Source organism: Pelodiscus sinensis, chromosome 3 (assembly GCF_049634645.1).
Source record: "Pelodiscus sinensis isolate JC-2024 chromosome 3, ASM4963464v1, whole genome shotgun sequence".
Lineage (NCBI taxonomy): Eukaryota > Metazoa > Chordata > Testudines > Trionychidae > Pelodiscus > Pelodiscus sinensis.
The window spans coordinates 184,405,210-184,429,139 of NC_134713.1; the positions used below are offsets into that span (position 1 = coordinate 184,405,210).

A 23,930-nucleotide genomic window follows, 5' to 3' on the forward strand; every position below is an offset into this window, starting at 1 on the left:
TACCCAAACCCCCTACCTTAAGCTCCTCTTACACCCCAACCCAGATCCATAGGCATGTGCAGTACATTTCATTAGGGTGGTGCACCCAAAGAATTTTTTTTAAATGCACTTTGACCCCCCCCCATTAGCCACGCCCCTGAGCCCCATTAGCCATGCCCCTGGAGGTAACCCTCTCCGGGCAAGATGGGCACATAACCAAAAGTAAAAAGTGTTGTGACCCCCGACCCAAGGACTTTTCCCACCATCCTCGTACCAATAGAGATTAGTTTGGCCCCCACCAACCGCCCCCCCATACAACTATCCTGCAATTGCATTAATCCAGTGTGTGTGACATTAATGCGGGGGTGGAGAGGCTGGGGGGAGGGAGGAAGAGGAGGAAGTGATCCCTCTAAGAGTATCCTCCCATGAGTAGAATGAATTTTGTGTTGTGCACCAGTACCGAATTCATGTGGCTTGTTTGGATGTGCCATTGTGGCACCCAAGTTATTAATAAATATCTACCTTTCCCCTCTGCTCCCATGTCTCCTCCCCTTGCTCCATCAACTCCCCTGGTGCCTGCTGCCCCCCAAGCCCTCACCCTCCTCTGCTGTCCTGACTCCTACCCTTCTCACTGCCCTCAGCCTTCCTGAGACCTGCCCCTCCTCCACCAGCCCTTCTCTCTTCCCTGTGCCCACTCCTCCAGTAGTCCTACTCTGATTATGTGAGCTACCCCTCCTCATCCCTTGTCTAACACCTGCCTCACCTCTCTCCTCTGGTGCCTCCCCTACAGGTGTCTGCCCTTCTGCTTCACCCCCAGAACCCTCTGGCACCTACAACCTTCCCTTACTCCTGCACCCTCCTGGTGCCTCCCCCTTCCCTCACTGCCCCTACTCCCCCTTTGCCCTTTTTTCCCTGATGCCCATCCCCTCACCACCCTCTGCCCCCATTCCTCTCATGCCCGTGCCCTCACACATGACTTGCTCCAACCCCACCTTCCTCATGCCTACCCCTTCTGTCAAGCCTTCTCCCAGCACCTCCCATTCCAATCCCCAATGCACTTACCCTCTCCTCTTCCAGCATCACCCTGTCCCCGCTCCCACTGACACCTCCCCTCCTGCCCTTTTCCTCCTTGTCTCCACTTCCCCCCTAGCATTTGTCTCCCCTCTACCCTGTCCCTTTAGTGCCTTCCCCTTTCTTCCCCCTCTCCCCTCCCCCTCCGTACAAGCCCCTTCCACTCCTTCCCCCTTTCTTCCTCCTCCACCCTCCCCCACCACAAAAGCCCCTTCCTCTCCCACCCCTTCCTCTTATTCCCCCCGCCCCCCTTATCTTCAGCTTCTGCCTTACAGCTGCAGGGCTGGAGTCAGAGCCAGCCCAAGCTGCAGGGCCGGGGAGGGGCACCCCCGGGGCGCCGTATGGTGCTGCAGGGCCGGGCGGTGGCACCCCGAGGGCACCGTGTGATGCTGCCGGGACAGGCGGGGGCGCCTCAAGTGCGCCACGCTGTACTGCTGGGCCGGGCGGGTGCGCTCCCGGGTGCCTCAGGGGTGCCGCATGCGCTCCCAGGCGCCTCAAGGGCACCGCGCCGTGCTGCCATGCTAGATGGGGGTGCTCCCGGGCACTTTAGGGGCACTGCGCCGTGCTGCTGGGCTGCGCGGTACTGCCGGCCGGGTGGGGCCCAGGGCACAAAAATGGCTCAGGCTAGCTGGCCTGAGACATTAGGGTTTGCCTGGGCACACCCGGCACACCCCGTGCGCACGCCAATGCCCAGATCCCTGCACACCCACCCTTGCCATAAGATTAACAGAAGACAGCCTGAATGTGTGCATGAAGCTGGATTTGACCAGTTATGATGTAAACTTCAAAGAAATGTGCAAATAGATGCAGCAACAGAAGTCCCATTAAAAAAAGTCTGAGTACAATATTTCATTTATGCTATTATTAATCATTATATCTACTACCAATAATATTAAGGTGAATATTTTCAGTAATGCAAATGAGCATTCCTATGTGGCTCTTTGACCACTTTTTCTGAATTTAGATGTAGTTTGGCTCTTTGGTTTGACAAGGTTGCCAACTCCTGTGCTAGACAACGGGCATTTTCAGGGTAGGGAGCTTAACTACTGAGGTGCCCAGAGAGGCCTACCAAATTAGCAGCATTATTTTGTTGTTAAATATGCAGATTGTCCATGGTAATGGATTTTTCTGTAGATAATTTAAAAATAGGATATATCCCACACTATACAGCTCAACACTCAGGCATAAACAAATTATTTATTGGTTTTGTTGTGTAGCAATCAGTGAATTAGATTAACTGTTAGGCACTGTCAACATGCCAATATGCTAACACGGTGAATATTACATTAAAAAGGACATCATTTGCCCCAACAGGCCTATGTGCAGTATCCTATCTAATCCCAAATACTGATCAGAACGGGACTTTGTACTTTAATAAGCAGGTCTACACTATATTTCAACAACTTTTTACTGGATCTTTACTGCTGAAATGAGACGTTACTGGATGCTTTGAAAGTCTTAATATCAAACATTAAAATATTATCTTTGTTCATCGGCCTTTGGTTTTGGGAGAGGGGGAAGAAAATATTTTTATCTGTGATTAAAAAGGATGTGTCAAAATATTTGTTTTCCTCAACATACAAATGAAGTTGTGCAACTTCACAGTTTATTTGCAATAGGAAGTGTGACAAAACCAAGTATGTTCAAAGCAGAGACTTCCATTTTGCCCTCCAATACCCTGGTTGAACCTTTGTGATCTTGTTATGTTGACATAAGCATTGCACTAGTTTACCACTAATTATGTCAAACCCTCCCCGCCCCCCCAAAAAAGTATAATCCATATTTCTCTGGAAAAACTGAGTTACTCACAATTCCTTTCCATATATAATACTCACAGTCCGGCTTTTGTAGTTAAGCCAACATCAATCTGACCCCAGAATCATTAAAGCAGTTAGCACAGATCAGTGATTTAAGACTTATAAAACAAATGTTCTAAAAAATCCCCCCAAAAAGGGACAAAATATAGCAAATTACCTGAAATGAAGATGCTGATTCTTGCCTATTGGCAGCTCCATGGAAAGATGCCAAAGCAACACCACCAGTCTTATGGATCACCGTACTGTCAATACTAAGAGGTACCTCTGTCCTATGTGACTGCCATGTCTCTCTTCTGTAATAAGATTCAGCAGCTTGTTCATCCCCAAAAGCAGCCCAACAGCAGCTTTCTTTCTGTTCATCTTCAAAAGCATTCCATTCTGCAGCTTGGTTACAACCAGCTGAACTGAAGTCTGCAAAGTCATCAGAGTCCTGAAAACCACTGGACTCATCTTGAGGTTTTGGCACGGAATCAAACTCTCCAAATTCACTATTCTCTCCATTTTCCAACTCAGTAAAAGCTGGGACTTGCACACTAGAAAGTGTATCGGTAGTTCTATATTCTAAAGTCTGACTTAGATCAGTCTGAATTAATTTTTGTTTGCTGACAGTTAACACAAAATTTGTATCCCTAAAATCACCAAACTCACCACTTGGGTCACTGATGTGTGCAGATTGTGCAGAAGATTCTTCTAAATTTAAATCATTCATTGATTCTTGAGTATCGCTAACAAAAGTGGGAGGTGCACCACTGACTATGCCGAAGTCACCAAAATCGTCTTCATTTGTATCACTACAAGACACAAATTCAGCACTACTTTCACCATTCTTTACATCTTCAAAATCACCCAAATAATTTTCTTCTGCAGGATCACTGGTGGGGTTTTGGATTTTAGTAAAGTTGATACTTTCTGTTTCTGATGAATCATTAGCCCTAGAAAAATCAAGCTCTTTGCCCTTCCCAATGTTACAATATTGTTGCCTTCCAGTGTTTTCTGTATTTTCAGTAGTGCCTACTGAACTCTCAGTTGTTTGAGATATGCTACAAATGATGAAGTCATTATGTTCCAGTACTGCAGGGTCTTCCTCACAATTACTACCAACTTCATTATCTACCAAACTGGTTGCTGAAATGCATACCTGCTCATCTTCAGTGTCTCTTTCATATTCATAGCTTTTATCTGAAGATATTTCCTTCCTAAAATTTTCTTCAGACACTCTATTTATTATATGGTTTTCCTGTACATTTAGTGCTTCTCTTTCATTAAAAATGTTGCATATTTTATGTTCTGGTTCTTCTAAATGGATTGCTTCTTTGTTTGAGAATGCTGCAAAATCTGCAAAATCCTCAGCTGGGCTAGACACGGAGTCTAAACTTAACTCGGTGCTATGAGTGCTAGTAGTTTTTAGTCCCTTTGAGTCACTGACACTGTCCAGATCGTCTATTCCCTGAGGATTTACAGAGTCCAATGCTGCAAAACCATTTGTTAGAATCTCTAGATGGGGTAGTTTCTCACCATTACAAGTGTCTATTTGCTGGTCCTGGCCTGTAACTTTCATATCATTTCTAATGTCTTCAGAGGAAAAACCCTCTGATTTCCCAGTGTTCTCTTTTTGTTCCCCTATTCTCTTTTCATCTTCCAGACTTACAAAGGAAGTACCTGAAGTTCTAGTCTTAACTTTTTCTTTGCTGGTATTAATTGATACATCAGAGAGTTCTTTAGCAGGTTTAGAAAATTCTGCAATGCAGTCTTTATCTTTACCATTTTTAACAGAGGTAAAGGTTGCAAGGCTATCTTCATTGTCAGAGTAATCATGAATTGGCATAAAATGGTTTGTGGGTATAAATTCCTGCTTTGAATTACTGTAGTCTGGCGCATCAAAATCAGCAAAACCTATGCCAGAAGTGCCAACAGCAGAGAATCCACCAAATTCCCCAAAATCATCATCCTCGTCATCAGCGCCATTGTCTAGTGGTGGTGGGGAAGAAGAGTACATTCGAATTATGTCTGGTTCCATTGTTTAATTCCTTTTAGAAAGTTAATTTATACCTATAAAGAAAAAAGGACAATATTACTTTTGACAAAAATGTCGAAATTATAAGATTATTAATGTGTGTAATATTTTATTGTTTCACATTTCATTTTATTGGATAACATTAGAAAAGGGAAACACTTGTATTCTAACATCAGATAAAGTATTCACAAAATATGCTACAGTGCACCACAATTATCTCAGTGCTTTACACAGGAACTGTCTGGTGTGCTTTTAAACCAATTATCAGGAGGAGTGGACAAAACGTAGACCTTTGATGACTACGTAGGACTTTTAATATGGCAAAAAAATTACATGAGTGAAACTTCCTCATTCTTTTTTATTATCATTATTATTATTGTTTTTGTCACAAAAAATCCCCACACAGTTAAGACTTCCTGTTAACTATTGGAGGATTTCATCCAAATTCACACCAAAAAGAAATCTAAAGGCATGAAATGTTTGTCTTGACAAGCTCAGGAACTCTTCACATAGGTGGCCAAAATGGGCTTCAGTGGTTCTAACTTCTCTTGGCATGTGACTCAAAAGATGTCCAAAAAGAATTCTCCCATTTTGCATGCACTCATCTCACAAAGATAGCTCTACCAGATTCTAGTTTGGAAAGGGGGAAGAGTAACTGACTGGATAGAATGGGAGCGTGGTGTCTGCCTCAAAACCAGGCTTCTGTTGGGTTCTACAGCCCACAGAATGAGTTCTTAGCTAGCATCCACCACCTACTAGGCTCCAACTCATTTTCAGGTCTCAATCCATCGGCTAAGAACTGCTGCTATAGGGTACCAACAAAGCCCAATGCAAAAGTAAACTTTTAATCAAAGTTTATCAACAAAATCAAAAGCTAGGACTATTTTTTAAATATTCAACTACAAGCCAGTAAACCACAGAAAGGAGACAGAGTTCAACTTTAAGAAGACCTATATCTCACATTTTAATGTTTCCAGTGCCTAGTACTTTGGTGATAGGGTGTTGAACATATTGACTAAAGGGAATGCTATAAATTGCTTTCCCCTAATATCCTCAAAAGACAAAGGACTTGTCTACACTACAAAATTAGGTTGACACTATGTTGGTCAACCTACAGCCACTGCAATAATTCAATCAACTGCTAGTATCCACACTATTCTCCTTCTGCTTGGTGCATTGTCACTAAGACCTAACTCTATAAAAGTCAACTAAGCCTAAGAGATCCAAGAGCAATCAACCAATGGACTCAAACTGGAAGGAAAGGTGCAATTTACTCTTGGAAGATGTCAATTTACTCTGTGCTACTTACTTTGTGACCTGCAGCAAAAACAGGGAAGACAAGATTCCTGATATTTTTACAAGTAAAATAAAAAAAAATCCAAGCAGACAATTCTTAAAATATTTCTTGAAAAGTAAACAATACATATTTATCGATTAAAAGTAAGTAATAAAAGGGCACAACCTTCTAACTTTTTTCTTTATAAAACTTACATTTAAACAGAAGACAACCCCCAGAACAGTGCTACTTTCAATAATGTAGGTAACCACATCACTATGTTTTTGAATAACAAAGAATTAGAAATGATCAGCTCTGACTGAAAGGGGAAGTGGCAATAGAAGAAATGGAGGACCCAGGGAGTGAGGGAGGGGAGGGCCACAAAAATTTAAAAATGTTGTCAAATGTAATAAAATACATTAGGATAGATATTGACAGCCCTAACAAACGTGATGCATTGTGAAGTGTAAGTAACTATGTCATTCAGTGATATAGAAGTCTGGATTGCTCTTCTCATTCCAGAAGCCATCAAGTTTTTAAAGAGCTGTAAACTTAGCACTATTAGGTCCCAAGAAAACAATACCTTATACAATTCAGTAATCCATCTGGTAGGCAGAAAAGCAGCAAAAGGACTGAGAAGCGGGTTCCATCTGCATCATTGGGGTACATGGATATGAACAAAGGGAGGGGAAAATAAATGACTGGAGAAGAAAAGTAATTAAAGAAATCTTCTTCTAGTTTAAGCAAGATATGGGCCAATCTCTGGCTAACATTTTTCCTGCAAACTTTTTTTAAATGTCACCAAGTTGACTCAGAAGTTCAGAGATTCCACAAGACACTGACTATATGTGATCTGTTAGAGACAGTTACATTTTCAGTGAGGGAAAAAGAGTTTTAAACCCTGCACTCCTATTTCAAATTTTCTGTTATTTGAGAGGTGCACCAAAATTAATCCTCAAATAATTAGAGGCCTGGTTAAAGTTTGAAAACTTCCTGTTTATAAAACATTCTGTGTATGTCTATTTTGTACTATCACTACTAGTCCAACATTTGTCTTTTTTAAATTCAGAGATTTTCATGAAATCAGATTCACTGTTTCCTGCTGTTTATTCATCACATTAAGTCAATCCTTTCAAAAGTTACATTTATGTCCAAAGCTAATAATTATGATGTCAAGCACCCAGGATTAGAATTTCAGGTGAGAAACGAAAAGCAAAAAACAACAAATTTCAAGGAAACAGTTTTTATTTCTATACAATGTCCTACCAAAGATGATTTTTTGTGTGTGTGCATGTACAGGCAGTCCCCGACTTACGCGGATCCGACTTATGTCGGATCCGCAGTTACGAACGGGGCTGCCCCAGAGTACACGGACTGCGGGACCTCGCGGTCCTGCCGCCCGTGTACTCTGGGGCTTTCTCTGAGTCTCCCTGGTCTGCAGACCAGGAAGACGCAGAGCAAAGCCGCGGAGGGGCTCGGGCAGTGGGGCAGCCCCACTGCCCGAGCCCCCCCCCCCCCCCCGCGCGGCTTCGCAAAGCCGCGGGGAAGCCGGCAGCGGAGCAGTCTAGGCGCGCCTGGGCTGCCTCGCTGCCCGAGCCCCCCCCGCGGCTTTGCAAAGCTGCGGGGGGGCTCGGGCAGCGAGGCAGCCCAGGCGCGCCTGGACTGCTCCACTGCCGGCTTCCCCGTGGCTTTGCAAAGTTGCTCTGCCCCAGGCTTCCTGGAATCAGCTGCTGATCAGTTTCAGCAGCAGCTGACTTGGGGATGCTTGGGGTTCTTAAGTTGATTCTGTATGTAAGTCAGAACTGATGGTCAGTTTCAGCAGCGGCTGAATCTGGACGCCAGTTCCGACTTACATACAGATTCAATTTAAGAACAAACCTACAGTCCCTATCTTGTATGTAACCCGGGGACTGCCTGTATATATAGTGCTTCTTAAACTCGATGCATTTTAAAAATGAAACAGAGATCACTTAATCCACAAGTAACAAGGAATAAAAATAAATTAACTGTTTATTAATTAGCTCACAGCAACTCAACAATTCTTTTAAGCCTAATTCCTGCAAAAGGATTAGCAAATGATTTTAAATGGTCATGATGTGCAAAATGCCAAGTTATGGTGTCCCTCAGCAATCATAACTTTGCCAATTTGCATCCTTAGTGTTTATAGGTTTAAACTTTAAAATCTAAGCCTATGTAAAATAATCTTCTTGAATCTTCCACTACATACATGTATAAAATACTTTTATTTGGAAGCTCTGATGTTTGAGATTACATGTATGTGTTACATTGTAACAAGTAGAGAAGAGCTAGAATACAGATAATATCTCAACAGGCAACATCCAAATCTTTTTCAGAGCAGATGCTGCATCTATAGCTACATCTGAACTTCCCGGAAGATCAATACTACAGTGGTTGATCTTCCGGAATTCAATTTCATGGATCTAGTAAAGACCCGCTAATTCAAATTGTGAGGGCACCCCCGTTGACGGCAGTACTCCTCGAATCTTGAATAAGGGAAAAAAATCGATGGGAGCATTTGCTCCTGTGAAACTACCGTTGTTGTGACAGCGCCAAAGTTTGAATTAAGGTATGTCAACTCCAGCTATGCAATTAACACAGCTGGAGTTGCATATCTTAATTCAACCTTCTGTGTAAGTATAGATGTGGCCTCTGAAAGAGCCCTGAATGATCTGCCTCCTCATTAGTCTATTCCCTGCAGTCACAGCTGCCAGATCCCACCTACCTAGGCCCCAGTTCCTTGACCTGGAGAGGAGGGGACCTGCAAGGAGGCGCTAAGGGATGATGGCCCTCTGCCAATTGGGCTTTGCAACCACCCTGCCATTGTGATGCAGGTACCTCCTCCAGCTCCTCCTCCACTAGTCTGTCCCATTCTTGCCCAACCCTATTGATCCCTCCAAAGTATCTTCTTTTGGGGAATGTGAAAAACAGTAACCCTAAAACACATGGGCATAAGAAAAGCACACCACAATATATAAATCAGTTGTTTTCAAGAATCTGAAAACAAAGGATATTACATTAAAAATTTGGTGGAAAAATCATTTGATTTTTCACCATGGTTAGCTAAATTAAATAACAAAAATTGAACCTGATTACACTTTTCAATTTGAGAGACAGCAATACTATCAACTCTCACTATAAAATGGGAACAAACATTAGAATTTTCTGCTCAAAGGCTAAATTACTTTTTCTTAAATTCAGAATCTAAAAAATAGGAAGATTTACAGTGAGAACTTTCCCCTCCCAAACCGTAAACTACTGAATTGACTCCACTATCATTTACTCAGATGTTAACACACTATAAAACCTGTGGCTTTTCTTCATGACAGATTTCTTCATTAATTCCTTCAGTTGTAAATCCCTGCTTTTGTCTGACATCTCAAATGGAGTCTAAGAGCTAGAATTGCAGGTTTATCTTTTGTGATAGAAGATGTTTAAACTGAGACTAGAATTCTTTATGTCACACTCTAGGCCAGAAGTCTCAAACTACTCTAGCCAGGTATGGCCTGTGGGACGGGAGTTTCGCAATCCGGCCCAGGAGACCTGGCAGGTCAGGGAGGGGCCCTGTCCCCATCCCCCAAACCCTGCCCCTACCTCTCCTCCCCATGGCATCCTGTCCCCCAAGGGAGCAGTCTTTTCCCAGGATATTTGGGTGCAGGAGTAATAGCTGGGTGTGTGTCCCCCTAGCACCTCCCCCCCCAGCACTCTCCAGGGTGAGTGCACTCACTTTACCTGACTCCACTTCCCCATGGTAACAGAGATGTGGGGAGTGCTGGGAGGCTTGACCGCTGCTGCCGTGACAGGCTCCCTCAGGGTATGGGGTGCCATTGGGGGGCAAGGGCAGGACAGTGGCAGGATGGGTAGAGGCTTGCAACAGGAACGGATAGCCTTCCCTTCCTGTCCACCCCTCCAACCGGATTGTGCAACTGCTCCAGCCAGGGACGGACCATAGTCCAGGAGCTTGAGACCCCTGCTTTAAGGGCTGGCTATCAACCTTTCTAGACTATTGGACCCCTTCAGGAATCTGATTTATGTTGTACATATCCAAGTTTCACCTCACTTAAAAACTACTTGCTTACAAAAAAAGACATAAAAATACAAGTATCACAGTACACTATTACTGAAAAATTGCTTACTTTCTAATGTTTCCATGAAATTATAAAATCAACCAGAACATAAATATCATACTTGCATTTCAGTGTATAATACAGGCCATCTTTGCTATACATCCAAGATATGTTCCAAAAAATGTGGACTTACAGCGAAACAACTTAAAGCAGGGAATTTTTTTTTTCCTGCAGCTGACTTTCTTTTGCACAAATTGGAATCCGGGAGGGGGGGGGGGAGGTTGTGCAACTTAAGAGCGGAGAATGGGAGGACTTATAGTGCATCAGTTCCTACAAGCAACAAGTGTGGAACAAATGTATTGGGGTGACTTATAGCAGGGATGCCCTGTATATAAAGCAGTATAAACTAGTTGTTTTCTGTATGCAATTTTAGCTTGTACTGATTTCTCCAGTGATTTTTATGAAGATTATTGTAAAACTAGGCAAGTATCTAGATGAGATGATGTACTGTCTGGAAGAGCTCTGCTTACCCACAGGGGTAACATGTACCCCTGGTCAAGAACCATTGCTTTAGGCCTCTATGATCTGACAAAACAGGTATTCCATCTGTCTCTGTGTGGGGTTCATGTCCATCCAATTAGAGCTATTTAGACACAGGGGTGTATGGGGTGTTCAGGGAGGGGTAGCACCTCTGATGTACGGGCATGTCGTGTCCTTTTAGGGCAGCTCGTCCACCTTTGGTCCCCACTTGTCACTCAGCTCTCACCTGTGGCTCCTAGTAGCTGTAGCATGTGCAGCGGCCACACCCCGGGCAACAGCTTCGACAGGCTGGCTAAACCAGGTTGAGAGTAGCCGTCGGGTCATTGACCTTCGGTGAGATAGGGACTTGTCTATCCTGAGCATGTGAAGACAGACTCCGGCGGATCGAGCGGATGAGACCTACTAGAATAGGACCAACGGTCATGAAGGTGGTTTCTGCAAGCGATGTGGTACGCTAAGAGCACGGCAAGACGTAAAAGATGCCCTGGTCAACCACTGTGCCCAGCCCATCTCCAATCGTCTTGACATTAGTCCTGCCATTGGAGCAAGATGGAATCTGGGAAGAGAGAGTGAGGCTGACTATGCGCACCTCTCCCTCACTTTAATCCAATTCACGTGCAAGTCTTGACATCTCGACATCCCCTAATTCCCGTAAACCTTAAAGTCCTGTGGCAACGGGCGAGCGACGAAACAGCAGGTGTGGATACAGTGGGAGCTGTAGCTACGGACCTGCACACAGGCGGCTCAGGTCTAATGGTCGTCTTCTTGCTGGCTGAAGCAACAGCTGGACTCGGCATCTACCTGAGTGACTGAGCAGCCCTCTTTAGGATTGCACTGCTCACCTCCGTAGTAAGAGGAAGGGGCTAGAAAAGGTGCCCTAAACATTGTTTGCTTCATAGAACCCTGGCCAGCTTACTGAGGCTGGAGGGGATCCCATCTCATGCGGTCGAACAATAAAATTTCAAACAAAATGCAAGGTGACACCACTCACTATTGGCACATGGAACATACGCACGCTTCAAGACAACCCTTCAGCAGATCGACCAGAAAGAAGAACAGCCCTGGTCGCCAGAGAGTTCACAAGATTTAACATCGATATTGCGGCACTGTGTGAAACTCGTCTAGCAAATGAAGGTCAGCTCATGGAAACAGGAGGTGGTTACACATTCTTCTGGCATGGATGCAGCAGTGACGAACGTCGTGAATCTGGAGTTGGCTTTGCGGTTAAGAATCATCTTGTCCGCAAACTTGCCAGTCTTCCCAAGGGCATGAATGACCGACTCATGACACTGCATCTTCCACTACCGAGAGGAAAGCAAGCCACACTGATCAGCGCTTACGCGCCCACAATTACGAATCCGGATGAAGTAAAGGACAAGTTTTATGAAGATCTCGATGCCCTACTCTCATCCGTGAAGCGCACTGACAGGCTGATTCTACTTGGCAATTTCAACGCGAGAGTAGGATCTGATCACACTGCCTGGGATGGCGTCATTGGAAAAAATGGAATCGGTAAATGTAACAGCAATGGCCTACTATTACTGAAGACATGTGCGGCTCATGATTTGATCACCAATACCATTTTCCACCTGCCCACTCGCAAAAAGACGTCCTGGATGCACCCACACTCTAAGCACTGGCATCTCATTGATTATGTCATTGTGCGGAGGAAAGACAGACAGGATGTAAGGGTGACCAAGGCCATGCTGAGTACTGACTGTTGGACTGACCACAGACTTATCTCCAAATTAAGCTTTCACATCAAGCCAAAGAGACGTCCGCAGGGAAACAAAGCTGTGATGAAAAAGATCAATGTCAGTAGACTGAGGAACCCCAACACAGCAGCTTTACCAGCAGAAGATCTTGGCAACCAACTTTTAGAGCTGCAATTAGAGGAAAATGCTGAGAAGGACTGGGAACGCTTCCGGGATATTGTGCACTCTTCTGCACTAAAGGTTCTTGGACCCTCACACAGGAAACAGCAGGACTGGTTTGATGAAAACGATGAAGAGATCAAGGCCATACTTGCTGAAAAGCATCGCCTTCACCGTGCTCATCAGAATGACCCGTCGTCAACAGCTAAGAAAAATGCCTTCAACAACATTCGCAGGATCGTACAGAGCAAGCTTCGCAAGATGCAGGACTCCTGGTTGAGTGCCAAAGCAGATGAAATCCAGAAGTTTTCTGATAGAAACGATGCCAAATGGTTCTACGAAGCCCTTAGATCCTTGTATGGACCTCAGCCTTCAGGGAGTTCCCCTCTACTGGACTCAGATTGTGCAACTCTCATTACTGAGAAGACTCTGATTTTACAGCGTTGGGCTGAGCACTTCCAATCCGTACTGAACCGCCCATCTTCCATCAATAACGAGGCGATTGATAGAATGGCCCAGGCGGATATCAACCACAGCCTGGATGTCTCACCATCAGAGACTGAAACCTTACAGGCCTTCAGTCAGCTGTCCAGTGGCAAGGCCCCAGGATCTGATGCGATCCCAGCGGAAGTCTATAAGGGTGGTGGTGCAGTGCTTGTCGACAAACTCACTCAGCTGTTCCAGTCCTTCTGGAATCAAGGATCTATTCCTCAGGAACTGAAAGACGCGTCCATTGTACACCTCTACAAGAGGAAAGGAAATCGACAAGTTTGCGATAATCATAGAGGAATATCACTGCTTTCCATCGCAGGTAAGATCCTTGCACGAGTGTTGCTGAATCGTCTGATTGACCACCTGGAACAGGGTTTATTACCCGAGACACAGTGTGGCTTCCGCAAAGAGCGTGGCAGGGTGGATATGATCTTTGCAGCCCGACAGCTCCAAGAGAAGTGTCAAGAGCAGAATCGTGAACTGTACACCGTCTTCGTGGATCTCACCAAGGTTTTTGACACTGTCAGTCGCGAAGGTCTGTGGCGCATCATGTCGAAGTTTGGGTGCCCTGACAGATTCATCTTGATGGTACGTCAGTTCCACGACGGCATGACGGCTCGTGTTCTGGATGATGGAGAAGCTTCAGAGGCCTTTCCCGTCACAAACGGTGTCAAGCAAGGGTGTGTGCTGGCACCGACCCTGTTCAGCATAATGTTTTCAGCCATGCTGTCAGACGCCTTTCAGAACAGTTCCTTGGGAATCAGACTGAGATACAGGACCGATGGGAAACTGTTTAACCTGCGAAGACTCCAGGCTGTCACCAAGATAAAGGAGACTGTGCTATGAGATCTTTTTGCTGATGACTGCACCCTGAATGCTGGATCAGAGCAGGAAATGCAAGCCAGCATGGACAAACTCGCAGCAGCATGCGACAACTTCGGCCTTCTCATCAACACAAAGAAAACCGAAGTGATGCACCAGCCAGCTCCGAAAGCTCAACATCAAGTGCACACCATCACAGTGAAGGGACAAAAGCTGCAAGCAGTGGACCAATTTACATATCTTGGCAGCACCCTCTCCCGCTCAGTGACAATTGACATCGAGGTCAACTGCAGAGTCGCCAAGGCAAGCTCTGCATTCGGCAGACTGCTGACCAAAGTGTGGGACCGCCGTGGAATAAGCCTTGATACAAAGCTTAAAGTCTATCGAGCAGTAGTGTTAACTACCCTGATGTATGCCAGTGAGACTTGGACTGTATACAGGAGGCACGCTAGGCAACTGAACCACTTCCACACGATTTGCCTCCGCAGACTTCTGAGGATCCGGTGGCAGGATAAGGTGCCAGACACAGAAGTCCTTTCTAGAGCAGGCCTGCCATCAGTTTACACCCTGCTGATGAAAGCTCAGACACGCTGGGCTGGCCATGTTGCAAAGATGCCAGATCATCGCATCCCTAAACAGCTCTTCTATGGTGAGCTGTTTCAAGGGAAGCGATCGCACGGGGGACAAAAGAAGCGATACAAAGATACGCTTAAAGCCTCTCTCAAGTCCCTGGATATTGACACCACCTCCTGGGAGACCCTGGCACAAGACCGATCAACATGGCACACGCTGATCTACCAAGGCTGTCAAACATCTGAAGCCAGAAGGACAACCATAGCACAAGAGAAGCGAGCACTCCGTAAAGCCCGAGTTGCAAAAGCTGCAACAGTGGTGCCCACACATGTCTGCCCAACATGTGGCAGAACATTCCGTGCCCGTATCGGCCTTATCAGCCATTTGCAGACACACCGTGGACAGTCCACAACCCGTTAGATGTCAAGGTCCTCTTCGAATACGATGGACGAATAACATTTAGACACACAAGGAGCCTTGGTCATCTCCCTGACAGCAATATATAAAATTATCCCAATCTACCCTTCAAAAAGATGGCTCTGAAATAGAATTTCAGAAGATCTTATCCCAAGATCCAATCATCTGAACATTCTGGAAATACAAATTTATAAACAGAGCTTTATCTGTAGCTAGATTAAAATAAGGATGGCTGCTTCCTTTTTTAAAAGTGCCACACGTGAGAGAGGATGTAAGAAAGGCCATTATTTCCATGGCTTCAAGCTTGTACTAACTATCCTAGATTTCTGGCAGTAGAGCTAATTTTTTAAAATGCAAGGTAATGGAATGTGTCCTTGACTGCTCCCTTCTAAACTGTTTATTTGGACACTTTCAAAAACTCATTTTTAGAATGACACTTAGGTATATCTGAGAGATCAGTTTATTCTCAAAACAAAATTTATCTTCAACAATAGTTATCTTCCTTTTGAGCAGCTCCCATGATATTTGTACTTGCAGTAAGAAAAACTGAAAGATAATGGCCAATAGGGCTACCATGAGCTGGATTGTAGAGTCACAGTCCTATTCTCCCTTATAGGGTCTGAATTTTAATACTCAATGCCTACACATACACTGAAGAAAGACATTAACTGTCATTAGAGACCTTTCCATATCTGTATAATCAAAAAAAGCAGTGGTTATATCACAAGTGCTGTGTGTATGAAACATTTTTGTTCTAGGGTTTCTCTCAGTTTCCAACACAAAGAGGCAACTGATTTCCCTATGTATACACTACAACTTATGTTGGTGTGAATAAGCTAATCTCCTATGTAACATTAACATGTAGGGAAGGGACAGCTCAGTGGTGTGAGCTCAATCCTTGAAGGGGCCATTTAGGGATCTGGGGCAAATCTTTCAGGGATGGTACTTGGTCCTGCTGTGAGGACAGGGGACTGGACTTAATGACGTCTCAAGGTCCCTTCCAGTTCTAGGAGATAGGTATATCTCCTTATATTTATTAAGTTACACTGACCTAAGCATCGGTTAAGACAGAATTTTGACACAGCTATTGTTGCTAAGGGGGCTAAAGTCAGTCAGTCAGTCAGTCAATGGAACTGCTCTCTCCAATCTGATTACAGTGTTTGCACTAAGCGTTTGCTCTGTAACATAGCCATAATTTCAGAGGCCAACAATGTTCATACTATGAAGAATCCTACCTCTTCCTTCTCAACAACTTGAGATTTCATGTAATGGCTTGTGTGTGAAAAGACGACGACTATTTCCATTTGAATTACATAAAGCTTCTTTTGATCCACAGAGGTCAGCGTTAAGTGATGCAAGTCATATAGCCTCATCCAGAACTGACCACACAAGTAAGTTATTTCTCTATATGTATAAAAAAAAATTTCCTAGGGGACAAGAGTGTGACATCACAACATCATCTGCTACCACTTGACTCTGTCCTCAGCTGCTCGCTGTGGCCAGCTTCAATGCTGTCCCCTCCAGGTATGGGCTGCTCCAGCTCTGGCTCCTGCTTCACTCCCTGGGAGGAGCCACGTGGCTGGGGAGGAACTGCTGGTGCTAGGTCCTCTCTGCCATCCAAGCCCAATCCCCCAGTCCCCTCCCCGGGCTATGGCGGGTCCCCTCCTCCATCTGCACCTGACCCACCACACCCCCCCACCCTGAGCTGTGCCAAGTACGCTCTGCCATCTAAGCCTGACCCCCATTCCTGTCCCCGGGCTGCACCAGGTCCCCTCTGTCATACAATTCCTAACTCCCATCCCGCTCCTCAGGCCGCTCCGGGTCCCCTCTGCCATCTGAGCCCAACCCCAAACCCCCAGTCTGCTAGCCCCTTTCCCCCCTGGCCAGACACCTACCCCTAGCCTGCTCCTCCTCCTGCCTCCTAATCCCTGGCCAGACACCCGCCCTCCCCTGGCCAGACACCTACCCCCAGGGGGGGGGGGGGAGATTGGTGAGCATTGCATAGTATTTTACAAACAAAATTGGTTTGGGCCATATTCAGCATAGCCTACGTTTTGTTTCCTTTATATATGCAGGGCTTGACAATTACTGTAATCTACTCGCCCATGGCGAGTATTGCCGTGCAGTGCAGTCTGCGCATGCGCAGCGTGCTGAACCACGTGGCTGGCGATCGGGGCTCACCGCCGCTTGGAGAGCCCTGTGTGTGTATAGCTACGCTCACCTACTCGCCTCTCTCTGGCTGCTTTTGTGGCCAGAGAGCGTGACAATGTCATTCTATTGCCCATGAGGAAAAACTTATACAGAGAGAGATTATACAAATTCATGCTCTCCTCTATTGCTGCATGAAGTGCAAGAATTTATATTGGAGAACATGTACCAATAGATCATTTTCCAAGAGGATCATTAAAACCTCCAAACTTATCTTTTAGTCATGTCCCTTGTAGTCTTTCACCTACCATTCAAAAGAATTTTTAACAATGACTTAAATTTGTCATTAAATGCCAAGCTTAATTTCTTTGTTACATAGCTTGTTGTAAAGTGGTTTCAAGTTTTCAACCTGTAACTTTATATTTCAATGACTATCAATTATAAAGGCATTGGAACTACTCTCAGTGAACCTTTTCAATAGTGCACGATGTAAATGAACATTTCTATTTTATTTTAAAGGGCAAGCAAGAGCAATAATTCTGAACATTTTATTTTGAATAAGGTGAATAATGTTGCACCAGATCTTAGTTTAATAAAAGAAAATACAAAAGTAAACATCTAAGAAAACTGAATCTGAAAGTCAAATATTCAACAGGCGAATAAAAACTAAAAAGCAATAATGCTGAAAGAGGCCAGAGTGTGACAGCTGATAGCTTTGAGTAGCCCAGTGGATTAAGCATGGATTTGGGAAGTCCCATTTCCAAAATCAGTTCTGCCAGCAACTGTCTCAATTCACCGCCCTTCCCCCCGCCAAATGACAAAATATTCTGACAAAATGTAGTGTAAACAGTCTTAGATAAGTCACTAAAACTCTAGTTCAGAGGTGATTTTTAAGTCAAACATCCTTAAATACCTCCTCTTCACCACTCTAGAAGCACTTAACACTATGTGAGCATAAAGGAGTGGGAGTTTGCGTAATTTACATGTTCTACCAAATCCTTAGAAACTAAAAGTGTAAATTAAAGTAGACCACCCCTTTCTTTAAACATATACATTCATAAACTGTTCCCCTCGTGACTTCTCATTCCTTGGTTTAAGTATTAAACCAGTTTAGATGCCTTTATATTTTAACTGTGGGCCAAATTCATGCTCAATATGTAGGAGGCAGGTGGAGGCATTGAGCAAGTTCTAACTGCTGCTTTGTTTTCCATCACCTTCATCTTCCGCAAACATCCCCCTACGGGCACGTCTATACTAGAAACAAAGTTAATCTACATCTGGTAGACTTGCAACAAACGCAGTAATTATTGTGATGGCTCAGATCCACAGTACCTTCCTTTTGTTGGAGGTGTGTCTCCATAGCAGAAATGCTTCCACCAGTTAAAAGGGGCAGTATTGAGGGGGGAGTCCAGTGACTGACTTCTCAACGAGACACCATGACTAGCCCACGTTGGCTGACCCAGGCTCATGGGGCTCAGGCTGCAGGGCTATTTCACTGCTCTGCAGACTACCAAGCTCAGGGTTGCAGCCTGGGCTCTTGGGCCCTCCCATCCCACAGGATCCTAGAGCCCAAGCAAGCCTGAGCCAGCTATGGTTGTCTAGTTGCTCCGTAACATACCTTAAGTTTTGTCCTTTTCCTCTAGCTAGGTTTTTACTAGGTCAGCCATCATTATGGTACTTCAATTTCCACCATCTGTAGCAAAGAGGGGATAACATTAACATACCCTCACTGATGCGGGGGGAGGAAACTGTGAGCCTATATTCAGGGCCATCCCCAGCAGGATGTGGGATCTGGATCAACCCCCTCCATCCATCCCACCTCACCTCTTCCTGGCCCCGCTCCACCCCTTTCCCCAAACCTGCATTCCTGCTCCATCCCGCCTTTTTCCATCCCTTTTCTGTACCCTCCCTACCCTCAACTCCTGTGCAGCACTGAAAGCCAGAGGATCACAGTGGGCTGGATCGCTCCACATCCTACCACCACTGATGAGTTCAGGGGCAAGTCTGACCCCTGCTGCCAGCACCAGGCCCCCCAATAATCCTCTGGACCACACATGTCCCCATGCTTCCATATCCCCCTGAATCATGGGGCCCCCCAAAACATGGGGCCTGTTGCCCCAAATCATTCTCTGGATAAGACAGCTCTGCCTGCATTTACATTACAGCCCAGATCCATGCATTGGTGATCGACGTACTGGAGATCAGTTTAGCGGCTCTAGTAAAGATTTGTCAAATCAACCACAGATCACTCTGCAGACAACCCCAATAATCTATCCCAAACAAAAACAATAAGGAAAGTCAGTGGGAGAGTTTCTCTCCATGACCCAATGTGATGTAGACATAGCACAGGCAGAGGTGTAGCAAGGGGGTTATGCACCCGGGGGCAAAGGAAAAAATTTACACCCCTCCCCCCAGCTCCCACCCAGACCACCCCCTTGCTTGTCCTGCCATCAGATGGGGCTCCCTCCGGTGCATGAAGCCATTCTGCTTCCTGCCAGACTGATGTGCAGTCTGGCCAATCAGCGGGTGCAGTTTTTCAGAGGGGAGGGCTACAGGCAAGGACCCAGATGCTGCAGCTCAATGAGCAGTGCCTCAGACTGACTAGTGGCGAAGGAGAATGTGGGGGTTGTAGTCACAAACAGGGCCTGTGCACTAGCTGCAGTCTGCGCATGCTCAGCATAACCCCCGCCATGTGCACTGCTCCCGCCAGGTGCTTCCCGCTCAGTTTCAATTTCCTGCAGGTACAGAAGCAGCTGGCGCCCACGGGGTCCTAGCGCTGTCCTTCCCTCCGCTGTCCAGACTGCACCCTTGGGGTCCTAGGACTCCTAGTGCCATCCTTCCCCCCGCTGCTAAATTGGCACCCCTCTAGCAATGTGCCAAGGGGCAACTGCTCCCCCCCCTCCCTCCTTGCTACACCACTGAGCACAGGGATAGGCAATGATTTTTTTTTACCAGGGGCCACTTCAGAAATGTTTGAAGTGGCCCCAGGCCACACCAGAAGGGGTAGGACCAGGATACTTCCCTGTTTCCCCACCCGCAGACCATGGTTTGTCTGGCGGTGAGGGAACATGTGAAGTCTTTGTCCGCCTTCCCCCCAAGATTCCCCCTAGGCACCCATGCCCCTGGCGGTGGGAGGAGACTGGCTTGGGAACAGAAGGGGGAACGCACAATCAGGGCAGTGGGTGGGGGGGAGAAATGTGCGTAGTCTCCTCCTGCCCTATCAGGAGCACATGGGGCTTATAAGCGCCACACATGCCTTGCAGGGCAGGGATAGGGTGGAGGAAACTTTGTTGGCTCCCCCTGCACTCAGACCCTTATTGGCCTGGGGTAGGAGAGCAGCAGGGCCTCTGTGGGCTGGATCAACCCACTTGGCAGGCCAGATCCAAACCATGGAGGCCCTTTTGCCCACCCCTGACATAGCAGGTAGTCAACCTAAGCTGTTTCAACCCCAGCTATGTTATTCTTCTAGCTGGAGTGCATAACTTAGCTCGACTTATAATGGTAGTGTAGATGCAGCATTTTTGACAACGTGAAGTGTTAAGCATTAGTAGTTTGCAATGTGACACGGCACGTAAAAAGACCAATTTTGGAGGATGTACATAGAAGCAGTAAGGGTGTACCTCCTTTTCTGTGTAGCTCTCAAGACAATGTACAAAATAGTGTACTCCATTCTGAGCGTCCAATATCTGAGGAAGGCTGTATAAGAGCTATAAAACTAGAAAGCCATGGACTGACTAATTAGGAAAGAAAAGAGCTAAAGATGTCGAAGCTCTGACTAAAGGAACAGATATTTAAAGATGTAAACCACTAAAGAGTAAGAACTATTTAAGATGGCAAAAAAGTATAATTAAGAGTAGTAGGAAGAAGTGGTAAAGTGAAAAATTGAAGCTGATTAGCAAGACATTCCAACAATAAAACATTGTACAGGCAGTCCCCGGGTTTCATGGATCTGACTTACATCGGCTCCCTACTTACAAACAGGGTGAGGCAACCCCACACTAGCTGCTTCCCCCCAGCAGATCAGGGAGAAGCGGAGCGGCTTTTCTCAGCAGACATCTCAGCTTGAGAATAAAGGACTGAGGGAAGTGAGGTGTGGGAGAATAAAACTGAGCTCTGGAGAAATGTTTGGCTAGAGTTTCCCCTACACTATGTACCAGTCCCGACTTACATACAAATTCAACTTAAGAACAAACCTATAGTCCCTATCTTGTACATAACCCGGGGACTGCCTGTAATATATTTGATTTTCTCAGGAGAAGTGAAAAAGGCCTATCACTTAAGACACCTACGAGTAGACTGGGGGTGAAGGGGGGGGGGGGGGGAGAAATCAGAAAATGTGCAGTTAGAGATTTCTTTAGTAACAATCACTAAAATATTTAAGTGCTTTAACTAAAAAAATCTGTATTGGCAGGGCAATGGACTCAGTCACTAACATCTCCCATTTCTCAACAGCATTTTATTCCTGTCTTTGCCGGGGATGAGGGGAGGCACGGGTGTGAAATAGGAACAAAAACACCTCAATAAAACTGAGATTTGGGATCCTCAGGGCATCAAAATGGTGTTTTATACTGAAAGACATCCTTCTCTCTTATAACTCTATTCATTACTGACCTATCAACCTAAATCCTCATTTTTTCCCCATGAACCTGAAGATGTGGTGGAAACCTGGAATCTGCACTAATTTCAAGTCATGCAATGATCAACTGCATCTAGGTAAACAGCAGAGCAAACACTGACACAGTGATGCAATTGAGAATAGGAATAGACAGGAGAGTCACAAATCTGCAATTTAAGTCTAGTTTTCTAAAAAGAAAAACCTTCACAACATCAGACAATGCATTGATACTGTGCTAAGAATTAAAAAAATAAAAAAATTAGAGGTGCACTATAAAAATATAACCCACACCTTGTTCTAGAGTGACTGGAGCAGACAGTGGGGGAAAAAACCACTCCTACCAAAAAAAACCTGTCCTAGGAAGAGAGTTACTGATACAAGCTGGAATAAATTAATTTGTTTCTAAACTTAAATACTAGGCCTAATTTTCTTTTCAGTGTTAAAATTTACTGGTAAAAATTCACAAGAGGATTTAACCTCTGGCAGCCCTGAAAAATAAATCAATGTTTTCGATTCTATCCCTGTCACAACAATAAGATTTTCTGCAGCAGGAGTTTCAGAACACCATTAGTGCTTGGACATCCTGAACTGCTGAGGATAACAGCTGTTTTCTAAATCCAATATGGTCATTTTATCTAAAAATATGAACTGTATTAATTTCTGCTTGTATTTACAAAACAACGTACAAACCATTTTAAAATAATCAATACCATTTTCTCAGGAATCTCTTTATAAACATTTTATCTGAATTGCCTGTGGTCTCAGTAAGCTCTAAAATATTCTGTAAAGTCTTCCATCAGCAAGTGCTAAGTTGTAAAAAGAAAAAAAATAAACTCAAGAGATTCAGTTGTTTAAGCTTTAAAAAAAAGATATGCAAAAAGTCATTTCCTGGATTACTAATAATATGATAGGTTAGATTTAAACTGTTTCCTGGTTAATAAGCTTAATTTTTACTCATTTACTTTTTGTATTTCACTCAAGTTGGGCAACAAAATGGGACTAAAAATTTGTATTATTTTTAGGAACTAGCATTATGTTCCAGCTGAGGAGTTTTTTAAAAACAAGAACATAATTTTACTAAAATGAATGTTTCTAGTCCTAGCAGATTTTGGAAGCTTCTAAAAACAAAATGTAAACTTTTGGCCCAATGTAAATGGACTGCGTCCCTTAACAGAGCAGATTCAATACTTTTCTCTAATAATCTATAACTCAGTTTCAGTTACTATATTTTCTAAAACTTCATTACCAAAAAAATATTTCTGTATTTCAATAGCCATTAACTGTAAATCAATTTAAGGTCTAGATTTGTAGCAATACCCATTGTATTGTTGTTGTAACTGTGTACACTACTAATCCATAAAATATGTAAATACAGTAGACTTCCGATAATCCGGCACTCTTGGGACCCAGGTGGTGCCGGATTATCAGAAATGCCGGACTATCAGGAGGTACTCTGGCAGGGGCGGGTCTCGTCGAAGGAGAAGCGGAGGAGGGGGCGGGGGTGTGCCAAACCTTCCCTCCTGCTGCAGGGAGGCAGAGCCTGCGAGCAGAAGAGGAGAGGCGGTGACAGGCAGGCAGCCGCATTCAGGACGTTCTGGTCAGTTACAGTCACTGGATCCTCCCCCTCTCCCACAGTCGGTGGGAGAGGGGGAGGGAGAAGGAGAGGGGTCTCCCACCGACCCCTACCTTCCCCTGCCCCCCCCTCCCGGCAGTAGAGAGGAAAATTACATTAACTGCGTGTTGGCTGTGGATCCAGCCGGAGTGACTGTAACTGACCAGAACGTCCTGAATGCGGCTGCTTTGGCACACCCTCGCCCCCTCCTATTCCCCCTCCCCCTCTCCCACCAACCCCTACCTTCCCCTGCCCCCCCCCCCCCCCCCCCCGGCAGTAGAGAGGAAAGTTACATTAACTGCGTGTCAGCTGTGGATCCAGCTGCAGTTAATCAATTACTCTAACAACTTGAAGCAGCTGCCGGAGCATTTCCGGGTTGCAATTGGTGCCGGACCATCAGGCGTACCGGACGCCGGACCACCAGAGTTTTACTGTAGTATAAGATGACTCAAATTTTAGCATTAACTACTTCTGAAGTTTCACGTTAGAAAAGTTTTCAACTAAGTCAGCAAATTTTTTCAGGCTAAAACTCAAGATACAAATTGTTTAAGTATTAATTTTAAATGCTGGCTTACACACTATTAGAACTAGGCCA

The 23,930-nt window shown here is 45.1% G+C and overlaps 1 protein-coding gene across 7 annotated transcripts in view; it reads right to left on the minus strand.

The window, feature by feature from the left end:
• Positions 1-23,930, minus strand: part of AFTPH (aftiphilin) — a 72,050-nt gene that overhangs the window by 45,169 nt on the left and 2,951 nt on the right. For 3 of the 7 annotated variants that reach the window (XR_012903025.1, XM_075925578.1, XM_075925583.1), the window contains exons 2-3: positions 18,727-18,801; positions 3,025-4,916 (exon numbers count right to left, since the gene is read on the minus strand). Coding sequence is in view for 6 of the 7 variants with exons in the window: in XM_075925578.1 (XP_075781693.1) it covers positions 3,025-4,884 (1,860 nt within the window). In the remaining variant the exon portion in view is untranslated. Of the gene's footprint in view, positions 1-3,024; positions 4,917-6,740; positions 6,808-18,726; positions 18,802-23,930 lie in introns of all 7 variants that reach the window. The other 4 variants (XM_075925579.1, XM_075925582.1, XM_075925580.1 and 1 more) reach the window with 3 other exon arrangements.